The sequence below is a fragment of the Lytechinus pictus genome, chromosome 4, assembly GCF_037042905.1.
Source record: "Lytechinus pictus isolate F3 Inbred chromosome 4, Lp3.0, whole genome shotgun sequence".
NCBI classification, from domain to species: Eukaryota; Metazoa; Echinodermata; class Echinoidea; order Temnopleuroida; family Toxopneustidae; genus Lytechinus; species Lytechinus pictus.
Genome location: NC_087248.1, coordinates 3871444 through 3886994, shown reverse-complemented (window position 1 = coordinate 3886994; position 15551 = coordinate 3871444). Strand labels below are relative to the sequence as shown.

At 37.5% G+C, this 15551-nt stretch overlaps 1 protein-coding gene across 4 annotated transcripts in view; it reads left to right on the top strand.

Moving 5' to 3' along the window:
• The window catches only part of LOC129259163 (brefeldin A-inhibited guanine nucleotide-exchange protein 3-like), a 36084-nt gene extending 22767 nt beyond the window's left edge, over positions 1 to 13317 (top strand). For all 4 annotated transcript variants that reach the window (XM_064098099.1, XM_054897462.2, XM_054897460.2 and 1 more), the window contains 12 exons: positions 661 to 885; positions 1525 to 1768; positions 2013 to 2366; positions 2960 to 3308; positions 4101 to 4280; positions 4941 to 5205; positions 7018 to 7285; positions 7568 to 7812; positions 8130 to 8472; positions 8790 to 9018; positions 9344 to 9474; positions 9836 to 13317. In XM_064098099.1, coding sequence (XP_063954169.1) covers positions 661 to 885; positions 1525 to 1768; positions 2013 to 2366; positions 2960 to 3308; positions 4101 to 4280; positions 4941 to 5205; positions 7018 to 7285; positions 7568 to 7812; positions 8130 to 8472; positions 8790 to 9018; positions 9344 to 9474; positions 9836 to 11429 — 4427 coding nt within the window. In that variant the 3' untranslated portion in view covers positions 11430 to 13317. The remainder of the gene's footprint in view (positions 1 to 660; positions 886 to 1524; positions 1769 to 2012; positions 2367 to 2959; positions 3309 to 4100; positions 4281 to 4940; positions 5206 to 7017; positions 7286 to 7567; positions 7813 to 8129; positions 8473 to 8789; positions 9019 to 9343; positions 9475 to 9835) is intronic.
• Positions 13318 to 15551: the final 2234 nt, after the last annotated feature.

The following is a 15551-nucleotide window of genomic DNA, read 5'->3' as shown; positions in this document are numbered from 1 at the left end:
AAGTTCAACCCTGGATTTAACTCTATACCTTGTCCTAAACGTAAACCTAACATAAAACCATACTACAACCCTAAACCCATATCTTGGATGAAATAAAGCCTGGTGCAATTGTCGCCATAGCAACTCTTAGTCACCTATGAGCAGCCTTCTCTTGATTGAGCCAGCTACATGTCAAGTAGGTGTCCCTACCATGATCTTGCCTTGACATATTTATCATGCCACTCTAATCCATCTATTGTTCCAGCGATATAAGCTCTGTTATTGAGGATCATTTTTGAAAGCTGGTAAAGAGAGTAGTCCTTTCTTGAAGAGCACATGCATCTGCATGCCATATTCAGCGGGTCCATGGCATTTGCTCCGGCGACAAATACCTTCTACTGCTTACTCAATAATTGGTTACTCCCTGTTTTTTGTGAATCAAGCTGGAAATTTTAGACCAGAGTTTAAATTAATTGTATTTCTATAATAATGTTATATTACTCTAACCTTTACTACATGACCAATCCAAGATACTAAGCAGGAGGGGGGGGGCAGAATCTTTCTAATAAGCATAAAAGGTCACTGCCATCAATGATACTTCCCAGTTGGAAAAAAATATCTGACAAAAAAGGGACTTAAATTGCATTGCAAGCAACCTCTTACATTGATACACCATTTCAGGTGAGGTGTTTGCCCGAGAGCTCCTGACAACCTTCTGGCGTAGGATACTCTCCATCCTGTCCATACCCCTCTCCTCCAAGCACACCCTAGTCCAGGGTGGTGGCCTGGCCTTCCTACTGGGGAGTGAAGGAAGCAGCAGTAAGGAACAGAACTCAAGGGACAAAGATGCTATCTGTCTTAGTCTGGATGGTCTCAGGAAGGCTGCAGAACTCAGCTGTACTCTGGGTAAGACTGCAGTAAGGCTGTTGATGAATGATGCACATGACAGGACATTCTAGGAGAATACATTGTGATAATATTGCCTAATTCAAGGGAAAGCTGGGTAGCCTTTCATGAAATCAAATATTCAGGGATTTTCACTGGCTATTTACCATAAGATACCGAAATCCTAAGAAAATGTGTTAATGAAATTCACTGATGAAAGGCTTCATAGAGTACTCCCCTGATATCCTTTCACTACCTACAATACAACCTAGTCTTCAAATTCAATAGTAGTGAAAAATGGAAAAGAAGAATGATCTGGTGACACAGGGTTACTGTCTGTAAGCACATGTAACTTTATACCAAAAGTGCCAGAATTTAAATTATGTCATATTCAGTAGAAATTTATAATGACAATTAATTTGAACTAATTGTTGTGGCCTTTTACTTTAGCCAATATTTCTTTTTTTGAATTTTTCCAACCAGCCTAGTTAACTGTGTACAGATTTATCATAAATTTTTAGATATGTGGGCTCCCTCTCCCATTTTGCAACTGTCATGAATTGATAGTCCATATCCTATCCCAGAAAGTGTATATTTCATTCCTAGACCTTATGCTCATTGAGTTTGTACCATTTCATTCCTGACTGATCCTACTTTTAGGCCTCCAGACGCGTTGTGCGGCTGTCTTCGCCCAGCTGAGCGAGGCTTCCTGTGCAAGTGACAATCCCACTCCTGACACCAATAGTACAGAGACATCATCCAGGATGGCAAGCCTTAGGGGGAAGCTAGGCAAGGGACAGGGGATGAGGCTTCATGCTGCCCATGTTCTCAGTATGGATGCACTGCTTTCTATGGGTCTTGAGATGGGTAGCCACTCGGCGGAATGCTGGGGTCATGTCTTCAGGTAAGAATCCACACCTTTATCAAACAACAATGACAAACAGCAATGTTTACTGCAGTCTTGTCTGTAATAGAAGTCCCAGTATCCTATATTGCTGTACTCATTTGTCCAAGAGAAAGTTGTTAGTCTGTAATAGAAGTCACAGGAACTACCTGTATCATACGTTGTAGCTGTGTTCACTTTGTTAGTGGGCAACTTTGTTCCTTGATCGGAGTGATTATGAGTCTTTATCTTGACTCTTCAACAGATGCTGTGCCTTTGTCTCACAACTCGAACACACTCAATTCAGCAGCACCGATGCTCAACCCTCAGTCACCCCGTTGCCAAACGTCAAAGAATCCACTCGGTCAATTGAACCCCTGGAGGAGGCCATGTCGGACGAGCTTGATCTGATTCCTCCGTACATGTCGGCCCATGTCCCAGTAGCCCCTCCACCAGTCGCTCAAGCTCCGCCTCCATCATCATCGGGCATTGATGTGCAGGAGTTCATCAAGAAGGAGATGGAAGAGTTAGGGTTTGAGATTGGGTCTGCTAAGGGAGGACTGCTCAGTGTGGCCAAGGCTGCCAAAGTTGTCTGTGGACTATCTGCAGGAGTAGACAGGTGAGCAAGGCTGATGATGGATTCTTGTATTTTCAAATCCCTTATATCACAATATATATGTAGATAATGTTGGTTGATGTCAGCTTTTGATGCTGATCCTAGGAAACAATGTGAAAATGTACAATTCCCATTCCTGTCTATATTGCTATTGATATTGTAATGATTTTGTGTGTGATAGCTTTGCCAAAATCATCATTGATTTTCTATGCATCTTCATTAGTCTTTCCTTATAATCAAATTAGACTAGTAGGAAAAGAGCAGATTTTGGCCAACTGACCACATTTACAAATACAGCCACAAAATAACAATGCATGATATGCTTCTCAATACTAGTATTGGCCAGTATAGAAAACTCACAAGTGAAAACCTTGAGCACTACATACATGAATACAAGGGATTGGAGGGAAGGATTTCATGAAACCAATAGTCAAGAGATTTTCACCAATAGCTGTTATAAGCTACTGAAATGATTACACATGATTTGTTGAGAGCAAATTTGTCAGTGAACTTCACTTACATGAACCTTCATGAGACACACACTTGATTGTGAAACAAATATCTACCTTTGATATATTTCATACTCCATTCCTCAGGCTCTTTGATGATGCTGCATCTAGTCTCAACCTCCAGGCCTTACTAGGTTTCTTGCGAGAGCTACGTCTTGCATCCCAGGCCCAGCTGTACCGCTGCTCCCAACCCATCCCATCTACCGAGGGCATCGGACCCATGGGGTTGGATACAGCTGGTCACCCCCTTGCTGGTGACCACAGCATGATCGCTCCTACATCACCCAGTAAGTCACTCCCAACGGTGGGGAAGGCAGAGACTTCATTGCTGCTGTTCAGGCTAGGGGATGTGATTCTCAAGTGCGTGAGGCATCCTAGTCGTCCCATTATACACATGATGCAGGCATGGAGTCTAGTCGCCCCTCATCTCATAGAGGTACACATTAACTCTTTGACTACTAATTTTCTTGTTCCTGTAGACTTTGTACAGGGATCGCACAGTTTCTGTAACCAATGAGTTAAACAGTGCTTAGAGGTGTGGTAGGCAGGTGATGGTTGTAGAGTTATGTATTTGATCAAATTACAAATAGAAATAAATCTGATCATCTGGACTTTCTGGTTTGAAACAGAGAACAGTTTCACGTCCGATCCAGGACGCTTCTTCAGCTCGTCTGAACTGGCGGGACATTGTCGTTGCCGCACAATCAATGTTATTGTGATTGAGATGTCAAGGAATGTTTTTGTTTATAGAGCTTGCCTCACACTGCAGTTGTATATAATCTGCTGCAATCCAATTTTATGACATAAGATGTAACATTTTTTTTCAGGGTTTTGAATGTTTATACTGATATGCTAAAATCAAAATTACACCATCACAAGCTTTCTCGTTTGAGAGTACGCTTATTAGTTACCTCATAGCAGTCTTCTAATTATCTGTGATTTACCACTGATTTTGCCTTTATTCTGGATATAGGGCAAATCTTGCACAAAATTCATAAATTTATTTGTATTAAATCTTAAAAAACAACTCATGTAGATTTCATTCATTAAAATATTTACCTTCAATTCAGTGCTTTGGGGCAATTCTAGTATGTCCAACCTATTGTTTGAGACCTACCTGAAATTTTTAAGCAATGATAATGTCTATCATCGTGTGTCAAATTTCCTTGTCTGCACTCAAAGCCATATAAAGTGTGCATACATGTAGTTTTTTTTTTCATTTCTTCAGGCTGCTTGCCACAAAGATCGGCATGTGTCCAAGCGAGCCATTGACATCATCCATGATGTCCTTACAGAGGTTATGATGTCCAGTCAGGAGTTACCTCACTTTAACTTCCATGAGGCTCTACTGAAACCCTTTGAAAGTCTTCTTAGACTGGAACTATGTGACGGTGATGTCCAAGATCAGGTAATAGCCATACTTAATTTTCATCTCTCTCTCTCTCTCTCAGCATGGTTGTACAATTACTTGAGTCAAACTGGGTTTGAATTACTTGTATGGGAAGCATAATTATATGCACATAACTTGATTAAGTAAAATGTATCATGAAATTATAATAGATTTTAGTTCGATTTGTAGTGCTCTACTTCATATTTTTTCTCCTTGTGTAGAAACTTGATTTGGGGCAGTAGATCGCTTCACACTATTAATACTATCAGATCTTTCTTGAAAATGAGCATGATCTTTTAATTATGTACTCACTCTGAATTCTGTAAGCATCTTTTTTTTTCATTCCTGGAGAAAATATGCTCAATGAAAGGATGGGAGTGAGTGTGTGTAGGTATTTGTGAGTACCACTTTTCAGGAAATTTTTTCAAGATAGACCATGTGGTCTAATTTGAAGCCTACAAATGCCATACATTTGTCCACCATATATGTTAAAAATATGTTCACACCTTGCTTTATTCTTCATCATTGCTGGATGAAGCCCAGATTTCTGTCATGATTTTAAAAAAAAAGAGACATAAATGTAGCATAAGCAATAAAAATTATATTAACAATATTCATTGATTGATAAGAATGGCCAGAGTTTCACACAAGCAATCACATTATCCTTGCCCTTGGTAGGTGGTTTCCTCAATATGTGAGCTCGTTGAGGGGTCCTTTTCAAACATCAAGTCTGGCTGGCGTCCTTTGTTTGGAGCTCTACGGGCAGTACGCATGCAGCCGCATCAGCACCATGAATCGGATGATTCACCAGACAGGGCAGAGCATCCGCTTGCCCCGGTCTGCAATGTCTTTGAAGCATTCCTCAATACTGATAACGTGACTGTCTTTGCCAATGCTGCCATTGACTGCATACTGTGTCTTCTGAAATTTGTCAGGGGTGGAAGTGAGTTTGATTTTCTTTGATTATTGATATTTGGGTTCAAACTCAGCAATTTATTTTAAAGATTAAGAATATTGTAAGAAATTATTTTTAAAAAAGAAATCACCACTCTTTTAAACAATGAATGAAGCAGATCCATCTGTACAAAATATATTGGAGATAGAGGGATGGTCCGGGCGGAAGATATTTATATCTAGATAAATAGAGTAAAATTCACAGAGCAAAATGCTGAAAATTTCATCAAAATCGGATAACAAATAACAAAGTTATTGAATTTTAAAATTTATAAATATTGTGTGAAAATAGTTATATGCTTATCATCATGAATATTCATTAGGTAGGCTGATAATGTCACATCCCCACTTTCTTTTTTCTTATGTTATTACATGAAGTCCTGAATGTTTCATTTTTCCATACATGTGTAAATGATGTGTCTCCGTTATGATGAAATAAGTTGCGGCAATAAATAACTAATGCACTTGATCAGTTGTCAATCCAATTGTTTTAGTTCTTGGTAGAAAAAATTTGAATAAACCTGATTTCATATAATAAAATACAAAAGAACAAGTGGGTATATGACATCATCAGTCCACCTAATATCAATATTCATAAAGACTTGCCTAGAACTGTTTCACCGGAATAATGCAATTTTAAAAAATTCAATAACTTCGTTATTTGTGATCCGATTTTGATCAAATTTTCAGCATTTTGCTCTGTGAATTTTACTGTATTTATTCAGATAGAAATATCAGCCTGGACCATCCCTTTAACCCTTATTAAACTGGGGGGTCAATTTGACCCCCCCCCCTCAACAAATTTTGTCACTACGCCGTCGCACGAATTTTTTTTACTGCGCCACTCACTGACTTTTTACTTTCAAGTCTTGCGCATCTTTTGAGACCAAATTTGCGACGCCCGGGTACGCAGTTTCAAAATTACGCAAGGTTTTGTAAGTGCATGTCAGACCAGAAATTGCTCAAAAACGTGATTCCGTGTAAAAAGTCAATGCAAATTGTGTTTTTCAACCAAAAATCATAAATGTATGATTATTTTTAGTTTTGTCGGTTTAATTTGATTTATTTTATGCTATTTATGATCGCAAAAGGGTCCTGGACAAAGTTCATCGGGAAAAACAATAAAAAACAAAGGCTTGAAAAAACAAAGAAATACATAAGAAATTAATTATACTTTTGCTATTTTTTTGTAGATATTTGTTAGAAATGTAATAATTGATACTCCCACCAAAAATTAGCATTCTACTAGCTATATAAATTGAGTTAAAGGCAAATACACAAAACACCAAATTTATGGCAAATTTCATATGCTTATTTGCATAATTAATTAATAAAAAATATTATTAAAAAAAATTGAAAATTTTACTATACACTCTTGTACATGTAGTTTAAATCCGGCTCTACGCGCTTGCAAATTTTCGCGGCGATTACGCAATCAGTGGCCGAGATCTGGGGGGGGGGTCAAATTGACCCCCCCCCCCCCCCAGTATATACTGGTCCGAAATAGCCCAGTTAAGATAGGGTTAAGGAACATACATGTATCATCAGGTAGATATGAAGAAATATAAAATCTCAATGTTTATTTAATGAAAATTCCCCCATTATGTGTGATATGTAGTTTTTTGTAACTTATTAAAATTTACTGGTATGAAGACGCATACAGTATTCAAAATGCATAATTGTGTAGTTGAATGTTTGTTGGTGTCTATTTGACATACATGTATCCCCTTTAATGTGATTATCAGTCACATGCTTTAACTGTGAATTAAATGCATGTGTTTTTTATAAATTTATTTTTAAGGCAATGCGGGTATATCAGAAACCAGCAGTGAGGCCGATGAAGGTGACATTGGCACCTCTCCAACCAAGCCCTCATCCCCACGGCAACGACCCCCGATGACCTACGGTGTCTTTGACCTCTGCTTCCCTGCTCTCAATTACCTTCATCGATGCCACAAGATTCTTGCCTCTATTCATCAGATGCCCTCCTGCCCTATGTTCAGGGGAGCGCATTCCATCAGGCTGGTGGCTAGAGAGAGTTTTCCTCCAGGGGAATTATCACCTCAAAGGTAAGTTACAATGATATGTCAATCCTTCACACCATCGAATTCATCAATTTCATGCTCCTGAAATATGCATATGATCTAATTTTATTTATTTTTCCAGGCCAATACAATTGGAAAGAGGACATGGTAACCTGAAAATGAATAAATTTAAACTGTGCATCAGCCAATTCCCATTGTTCCACAGGTTGAAGAAGTTATCAATTTTATTAACTTGAAATATTACTATTGGTTTAGTCACAGCATAATTAAGAGTGGCTTTTGTTTATTTTCCCCCTTTTTGTCTAGGTCCTTTCCTCTTCCAAGTTCTCCTACGTCCCCAAGGCATGGAGGATTGTCCTCTCTGGGTTTGGATGATGAACTCTTCCAGCCTATCGCCATGGAATCAGTAGATGACTACACTGGAATCATCCGGGTCTGGTTCCTTTTACTGGAAGGTTTGACAGGAGCAGTGGCTCTATGTCCTAGAAGATATCAACCTCCTACTTTGGAACTACTCTTTGAACTACTTAGATCTATGGCAGTACATCCTGGTAAGAATTTTAATAAATGAAAATGGGTATTCCTCTCTAATGTTCAGATGGATTTTAAGTGAAACAGAAAATAAAACATACAGTAAAATTTAGATTGGAATAATGAGAAAAACATTGATATTTCAGATTTAAGATTTATGGCATGAATCCTGGTAAGAAGTTAGGACATTCAAAGGGCTTCTTGATGTATGGTATGATTTTAAATGAAGCAGAAAATGAAAGAAACAGTAGAAGTCTGATAAGTTCTAGATGAAAGGTTGATATTTCACTCTACCTACTCTATCCATCTGTATTTTTCACTTTCTCTCTGAAATTAGGGCCTATGTTCGGTGTCTACGCCGTGACTGAGCTCCTCCTGCCCATGATGCACTCTTGGGTGCGTCGCAACCGCCATGTCCATTCCACTTGGGATGCCACTACGGCCAACTTCAAGCAGGCATGTGGCCTGGCTACTGACCTGGTGGTAGAACACCTGACCCAAGGAAACACCACCCAGGAAACGTGTAACTCACAGTCTGATGGTAATAGAGACGGGGATATCCCACCGCTGCCACCGATAAATGGTCGATGCCTGATGCTGAAGCAGTTGCTGGATATCCTGGTAGAATGCATAGGGCAGTCCAATGAATCAGTGGCTAGGCTAGGGTGCTCTTGTATCAGGTAGGTTCTCCCAAATATATGTATTCAAGTTTAGATAAAATATACCAACCTTTACAAGCACATTTGACAGTTTGGAAATATTATTCAAGGGAATCTTCTTTGACTATACAACCATAATAATGCTTTTAAAAATGATTTTCCTTCATACTTAATTTGTAAACAAGATATCAATGAATATGTAACTAGATGCATCTAATTTCCATAAATTTGTTTTTTCCTCAACATTCAGCACTAGAATTTATTTTTCTACCAATATTGAAGACATTGATGCGATATGAATGGCTCATTGACGTTTATTTTCGTAAACACCATCACAGACATCTGTTGCTGAGTGCTGGTCCCAGTTTTACCCATGACATGTGGACGGTGGCATGTAATGGCATGCAACGAGCTGTGGCAACAAGTCTTCGAAGTATCAGGCAGCTGATGTCCTGCTTCCAGCCAGGATCTGATGATTTCATGGGAGATGTCTGTCCTGTGAAGGTCGCTGCCCGCAAGGATGTCACAGATATGGAGTACCTTAGACTGCAGCAACTTGCCCAACAGGTGAACCCATTGCTCAGATATGTCTTCCTAAACACAAGGCAATAAATCTACATTAAATGATGATTACATGAATTGAATTGTTAATTAGGTTGTTGGGACTCTTGGTCTTACCAATGCTTTCATTCTTAATTAGCTGCTCATGACTTTGGTTGAATATACATGTAACATTGATTATGATCAGTATTTCAGATTGGAATTTTAAAACAAAGGCAGAAAATTGCTCACCATATCAGACAGAGAGCATGGTCATGGTTTTTGTAGAATTCTTTATATTATGAGATTGTGGTGTAAATATAAAATCAATGGCTTTCTCTGTTACATGTAGGTGTTCCTCTTAGAATGCCAGCGACCAGTTTCCATGGATATGACCTCAGAGGATGACCCAAGGTCGTTCATATTTATCATCTATCCTCCTGATATGGACCTCACTACAAGCATTGACCAAATAAAATCAAGGTAATGTAATTACTAGCCCTCAGAATTATCCTAATCTCTGACTGAAATTATTGTCCTCTACTTCATATTTCGCAAGCAACAGGTAATGATGGAATTGTACAGATTAACTTTGATATATTCAGGTCTATAATAGGAAAAGATTATCAAATATCTATAACTTGTTTTTTTATTAATGAAATTTCTTTCATGTGAACTAATTTGTTGTACAATTTGTGTGATAAATTAGCTGTGCTATTTTTTTTTATCCTTGCAACATTCCTACCCCCCCCCCCTGCTTGATACTCCTTTTGATATACATGTCTGAACAGTTGAATAAGAAAGCCTGCATTTCTTTTACAACCATTTCTCTTTTTTTCTGCAGAGTGTCTTTCCGTGGAATAGTCCTTGGATTGTTGGCGCATCAGTTGCTGATCCAGACTCTAGGTACAATCCTCCTCCATGGATCAGAGATTCAAGTCTCTGGTGAACACACTGCAATCTCCACTACAAGTCTGCCATCAAAGCTAAGCCCTCATGATGGGACAGACTGCCCAACTTCACCCACTACCAACTCCAGTAAGGTACCTCCATTTGACTCATCTTTACCTGGTCTCCTTGCGTATCTCTCACCTCGAAACCTGTCCCTTCTTCTTGAGTGCTTTATCCAGTCGTACCAGATTGCCTGCGAGTTCAACAGCAGGCCAGGGTTGAAGTTCCTTCTGCAAAAGGTATCCAGGTTTGAGGTTGCAGCAAACCTGTACTGGCAAGGTGCAATGAGCTTCACCTTCTACCTTCACACACTCCTGGAACTCTGCCACCACACACCTCGGAATAAGATGGAAGCCTCCCATATCAAGGAGATCATCAGGGCTCTGTGCCGGAATGAGGGTATACCTGAACATCCCACGAAATTTGGAGAAGGGGACACTGCTCCGGAAGAAGAGACGACACCAAGTGCTGCATCACAAAATGATAACTCTCGTCAGCGATCAGCAACTCTGCAGAGTAGGGATAGTGTCAGCAGTGTAGACAACTTGCAGCTGAAATGTGACTTAACCTTTCATCCGAGTTCTGTTGACGATCTTGATTGGCTGATAAAGCGACTTCATGGTATATGTAACGATGTCTGTGCCTCTTTTATCCAGCTGCATGTTGTCCCTAATTGTGGTAAGAATGATGCCCCTCTATCTTCAGACATGGCTCTCTTTTTCTTGGTGGCACCTACTACATCCCCTGATGATAGCCGGGATAGGATGTTCACCTTTGAACTTGAGGATGATCCTCTGTCTGACGGTGACATCGATGATGATGAGGAGGATGACAAGGAAAGAGAAGCAAATGGTGAGCCAAAGCCAAGTAGGCAACACAGAAGCAGTCTTCCAAGAGCCAAAGGTTTCAAATTTGCATCTCATTGGACTCCTAATGTCAAGTATGGCTCAGAGGTTAATGGTGAGGTCAGGGAACAGGAGGTCAATGTGATTGAACAGCGTAAGACCAACAGAGAGAAGATGCTCCGCCAAGGAAGCAGCGGAGAAGAGGAAGGGCAGGTCTACACGGTAGCCACTAAGAAGGCTATCAAGAGCCTCATGCAGGAGTACAAGAAGCGTAAACTCCACCACTCCCGCTCTGTCTTCGTCAAGAAGCCCACCTTCAAGGAGCAGATGTACGGCCGCATCAAAGCCAAGGAAGCAGCAGCAACGTTGACTCCCGTGGAGCGCCAGCGCCGGAAACAGATCCAGGAAGAACAGAAGTCGTCCATCCTGCAAGACAGCGAGGCTCAGATGCAGACATGGGGCAACATGCTAGGCACCATGTTGAAGCTTCTACAGCTTCTACCTGATGAACAGTTCAGCGCATTCCTTCCAGCCATCTTCCCTTGTATCAACCAGCTCATATGTCATGTGACCAATGATCAGGTTAGGCAAGGGGTCATGGAGTTCATGGACAGGGTCGCACGTATTCATGGTATTGCCTGATTTAAACATTCCATTGTATAATATGACAAAATGATATACATTACAATATCCTCTTTTAGCTATGAAACTACATGTGTCATGATTTTCTAATCTATTACATTTAATGTTTCCTTTTTCTGAATTGCTCTGTACTTACTTTTTCTGAAAGCTATTTATTTGGTTTGTATACGTGTTTAGAGTACTATTATATTAGCTGATAGAATTCAACATTTTTCATCTTGATATTATTTAATCATAATTATCTAATGCTGTTTATCATCATATTTGTGTTAATATTAAGGAGAAAAGTGCAGTAATATTTGGTTTATAAAACATTAAAATAAAATCAGGTAGAGTAAAACATGCATTGCAAATAGGAGCCATTATGATCTTTGGAACATCATGCTTATTGAAATCTACAGGATTTTATGGAGAATTTATATTCTAGAATTTATAATTTATTAAGAAGTATGATGTTCGAAGTTCCATTATTTTTAGCCTTGAAAAAAAGAAACAGTATTTAAAACTGCTGTGCAATATTGAGATACATTCCAACAATCATTTTATTTTTCAGCTTTTGAAAAACAGTTTGCCATCAATTTATTAATTTGTCAACAATTAAAACCTGTATAAAGAACACTTCAAAATAAGGCAAATATTCTTTGTCACTGCAAATGTGTTGTCTTATACAATTTTAGACATTTCATCTGACTTAGTATAATTGCATTTTTATAAGAAGTTTTCTATGCCTCCCACCACCCCCACAGTCAGAGGCATTATGTTTTCGGATTGTCCGTTTGCCCATCCTGTTTTCATTCTTGCAATAAATAACCGATTGATGGATTATAACTTCAAACTTTATCCAAGTTCTAGTAGGATCCATGGTCCAAGTATGCATATATTATTAGTTTAATCTTGGGTCACAAGATCAAAAGTCAAAGGTGAGAGGTCATTATTTGAAAATAAAATCTGATTTGGCAATGTCAGAGGCATAAATTTTTAGTGTGAGCAGAAGAAAATCCATCTAGCTTACTTTAAAAAAATATATGATTAAAGATATATATTTTAATGTATACATGTATATGTATATTGAATTTTGTTTTATTTTAAAATGTTTTATTTTACTGCAATGTAAGAGGCTGAGAATTTGAATAGCAGAGAAATTTTTACTTGAATTGCTAAAATTCATTTCTATTGTCTATTTAATAAAGATAATTATTTTGAGAAAAAGAATGTATGTTTACAACTAGTTTTAGAAACATTTTGCATGTATATGTATGTGCATGAATTTTGTTTGACTAGATGACACCAGTTTGTATTTGTTACATTTCAACAGCTAGGTCTTTTTTATTAGGTTAACTTACTAAGGTTTGACAATTTTCTTATAGTCTATTAATGGGGAAGCATATTTAGATACATGTAACTAATTTCTGCCAGCTGTTAAAACCTTGATTTGGTGATATATCATCCTCAATACTTATTGTCAAACATTGTCAATTGATGTTAAGACCTCATTTTTTTCCTGCTAAGAGCTAACAGAATGGAGACAGGGAACCAAATATTGATAGAGATGATATTTCCCTTGGGTATCATTTGCATAGACCTTCCAGATTTGTTTAAATAGATACTTCAATATGGCGCGAGGATGCAATTCTTGTCAATGCATGAATTTCTGACCATAAATTTGTGACTCACACATTATTTTGAAGATATATTTTCTGTAAGTTATCCTAGACTACTTGTATTATCAACCAGGAATTACTAAGATTTGTTGATTGTATTGACATTTAGATCATGGTTTTTATGGGGTTTTTTTATAGTTATTTCCCCAAGTTATACAGTAGCATATGTTAATGTTCTTTGAAATTTACCTTGATTTAAAGTAAAATGAAATAATGAAGGTTTGCAATCTTTTATGAAGAATATCAAGTAACCTACTTTAAACACAATGTATTCCAAATTTGTGACTCATTTACATGTCATATGGGATTTTGTGAATAAATGTAATTCTCATAAGATTGTATTACATTATATATTTTGGATGAAGGTCTATTAGTCCAGGATAGAAGGGGTCGAACCTTGTTTTTTTATATATACAATGTTTTTTGATGGTTTCTTGTCAATTCGAGGGTGCTGATTCCGAATCTGAATGATGCCACTCGTGTAACCTTGAGCATTTTCTGCAAATTGGCAAAATCCAATATGGCCGCCAAATATTCAAATTACCCATGAAAATCATAAAATTGTCCACACATTGGCTATATAAAGTACATGCAATTGTGCTGCCGGAGTGAAATAATATTTGAAAAAATGATTTTTGTCAAAATATTTATTTTCTCGATATCAAAATGGCCGCCATCATAGACCCCTGTACAATATGAATAGGGAAAATAAATTTGTACAAAATTGAGCACTGAAATGCAAGTAATTATGATCTATGAGTGAAGCAATGTCTGAAAACATTATTGCTAACGATATAAATAATTTTTTGTGTCAGTTATGTGATAAATCCTGTATTTCTATATTCAAAATGGCCTCCAAAAGCCCTAATGCTATGTACAATGTGAATGGTGACACACAAAAATCACAAGAGTGAGCACTAAAATGCATTTTGTTAAGATAAACGAGTGGAATACTGACTAAAAACATTATTGTTAACGAAATTTATTATTTAACATGCCATGTATGTGATAAACCCTGTATTTTGATATTTAATATGGCTGCCAAAGGCCCTAAAATTATGATCTACGATGTGAGAGAGGACAAAAACAATCACAAGGTGAGCACTAAAACGTATTTTATTGTGGTAAATTAGTGAAATACTGTCTTCAAATATAATTTGCAACGAAATATATTATTTGGGTCTCATATTTGTGTTAAATATTGTATTTTGACTTTCAAAATGGCCGCCAAAAGACATTGACTGTATTATGTACAATCGATCTGGGAAACCAATTTTCACAGGAGTCAGCACCATAACATGCATATAATTGTGATTTAAGAGTAAAATATTGTCTGAAAACATAATTTCTAACAAGATATATCATTCATTCTCACTGCCAGGTAGGTGATAATTAATGTATTTTGAAAGTCAAAATGGCCGCTACAGGCCCTAACGGTAGGCCTATTATGTACTTTGTGAATGGGAACATATAATTTTAACAGAATTTGGTTTGCTTGACTAAATGGTGTTGCATGTATGAGTGAAATATCGTCTGAAAATATGATTTCTAACCAAATGGATCATTTCTTATGTTATTTAGGTGATAAATGCTATATTTAAATTTCAAAATGGCTGCAATATGTTTCTTTGTGGAAATTATCTTTCCCCATTCAAATTTTACATATTAAGATAAGGGACTATGGCAGCCATTTTTCATTTTTAAAAGGCTGCATTCATCACCTTTATGACACAAGCTATGATATATTTCGTTAGAAATCATAGGGTTTAGACAATACTTACCACTTAGATAAACATTAAGCCATTTTCATAGTAAAAATTTTGTCAAAATTATCTGTCCCCAGTTACAATGTACATACTACTTTGGGCTATGGCAGCAATTTTGAATTTCAAAGTAAGGCCTTTATTACCTTCTCAACCACTATGTGATGTATTTAGTCAGAAATAATGTTCAAGACCAAATTTTACCTATACATCACATAGTTACGTGCGTTTTTGGTTCTCATTCTGGTGATGATTAGTTTCCCTATACACATGTTACAGAATTTGTAGGGGCTTGTGCGGCCGTTTTGAAAGTCAAAATACAGTATTTATCACAACAATATTTTCCTTATACAACAGAATTATATGGATTTCATAGTCAGGCAAATCCTAATTCTTTCAAAAGTATTTGTCCCCATTTACATTGTAGATAATACTGTAAGGGCCCATAGGGGCCATTTTAAATTTTACAATACAGCATTTATCTCATGCGTGAAAAAGGAAATGATATGTTTTGCCAGAAAACATGTTTTAGACAATATTTCACTCGTAGATTACAATTACATTCATTTTATTGTTTTCACTCTTGTGAAAATTAGTTTCTTCATTCGCTTTGTTCATAATACAGATAGGGCCTATGGCAGCCATTTTGAATGTCAACATGCAGCATAATTACCGAAATTGCAAGGGAAATGATATGT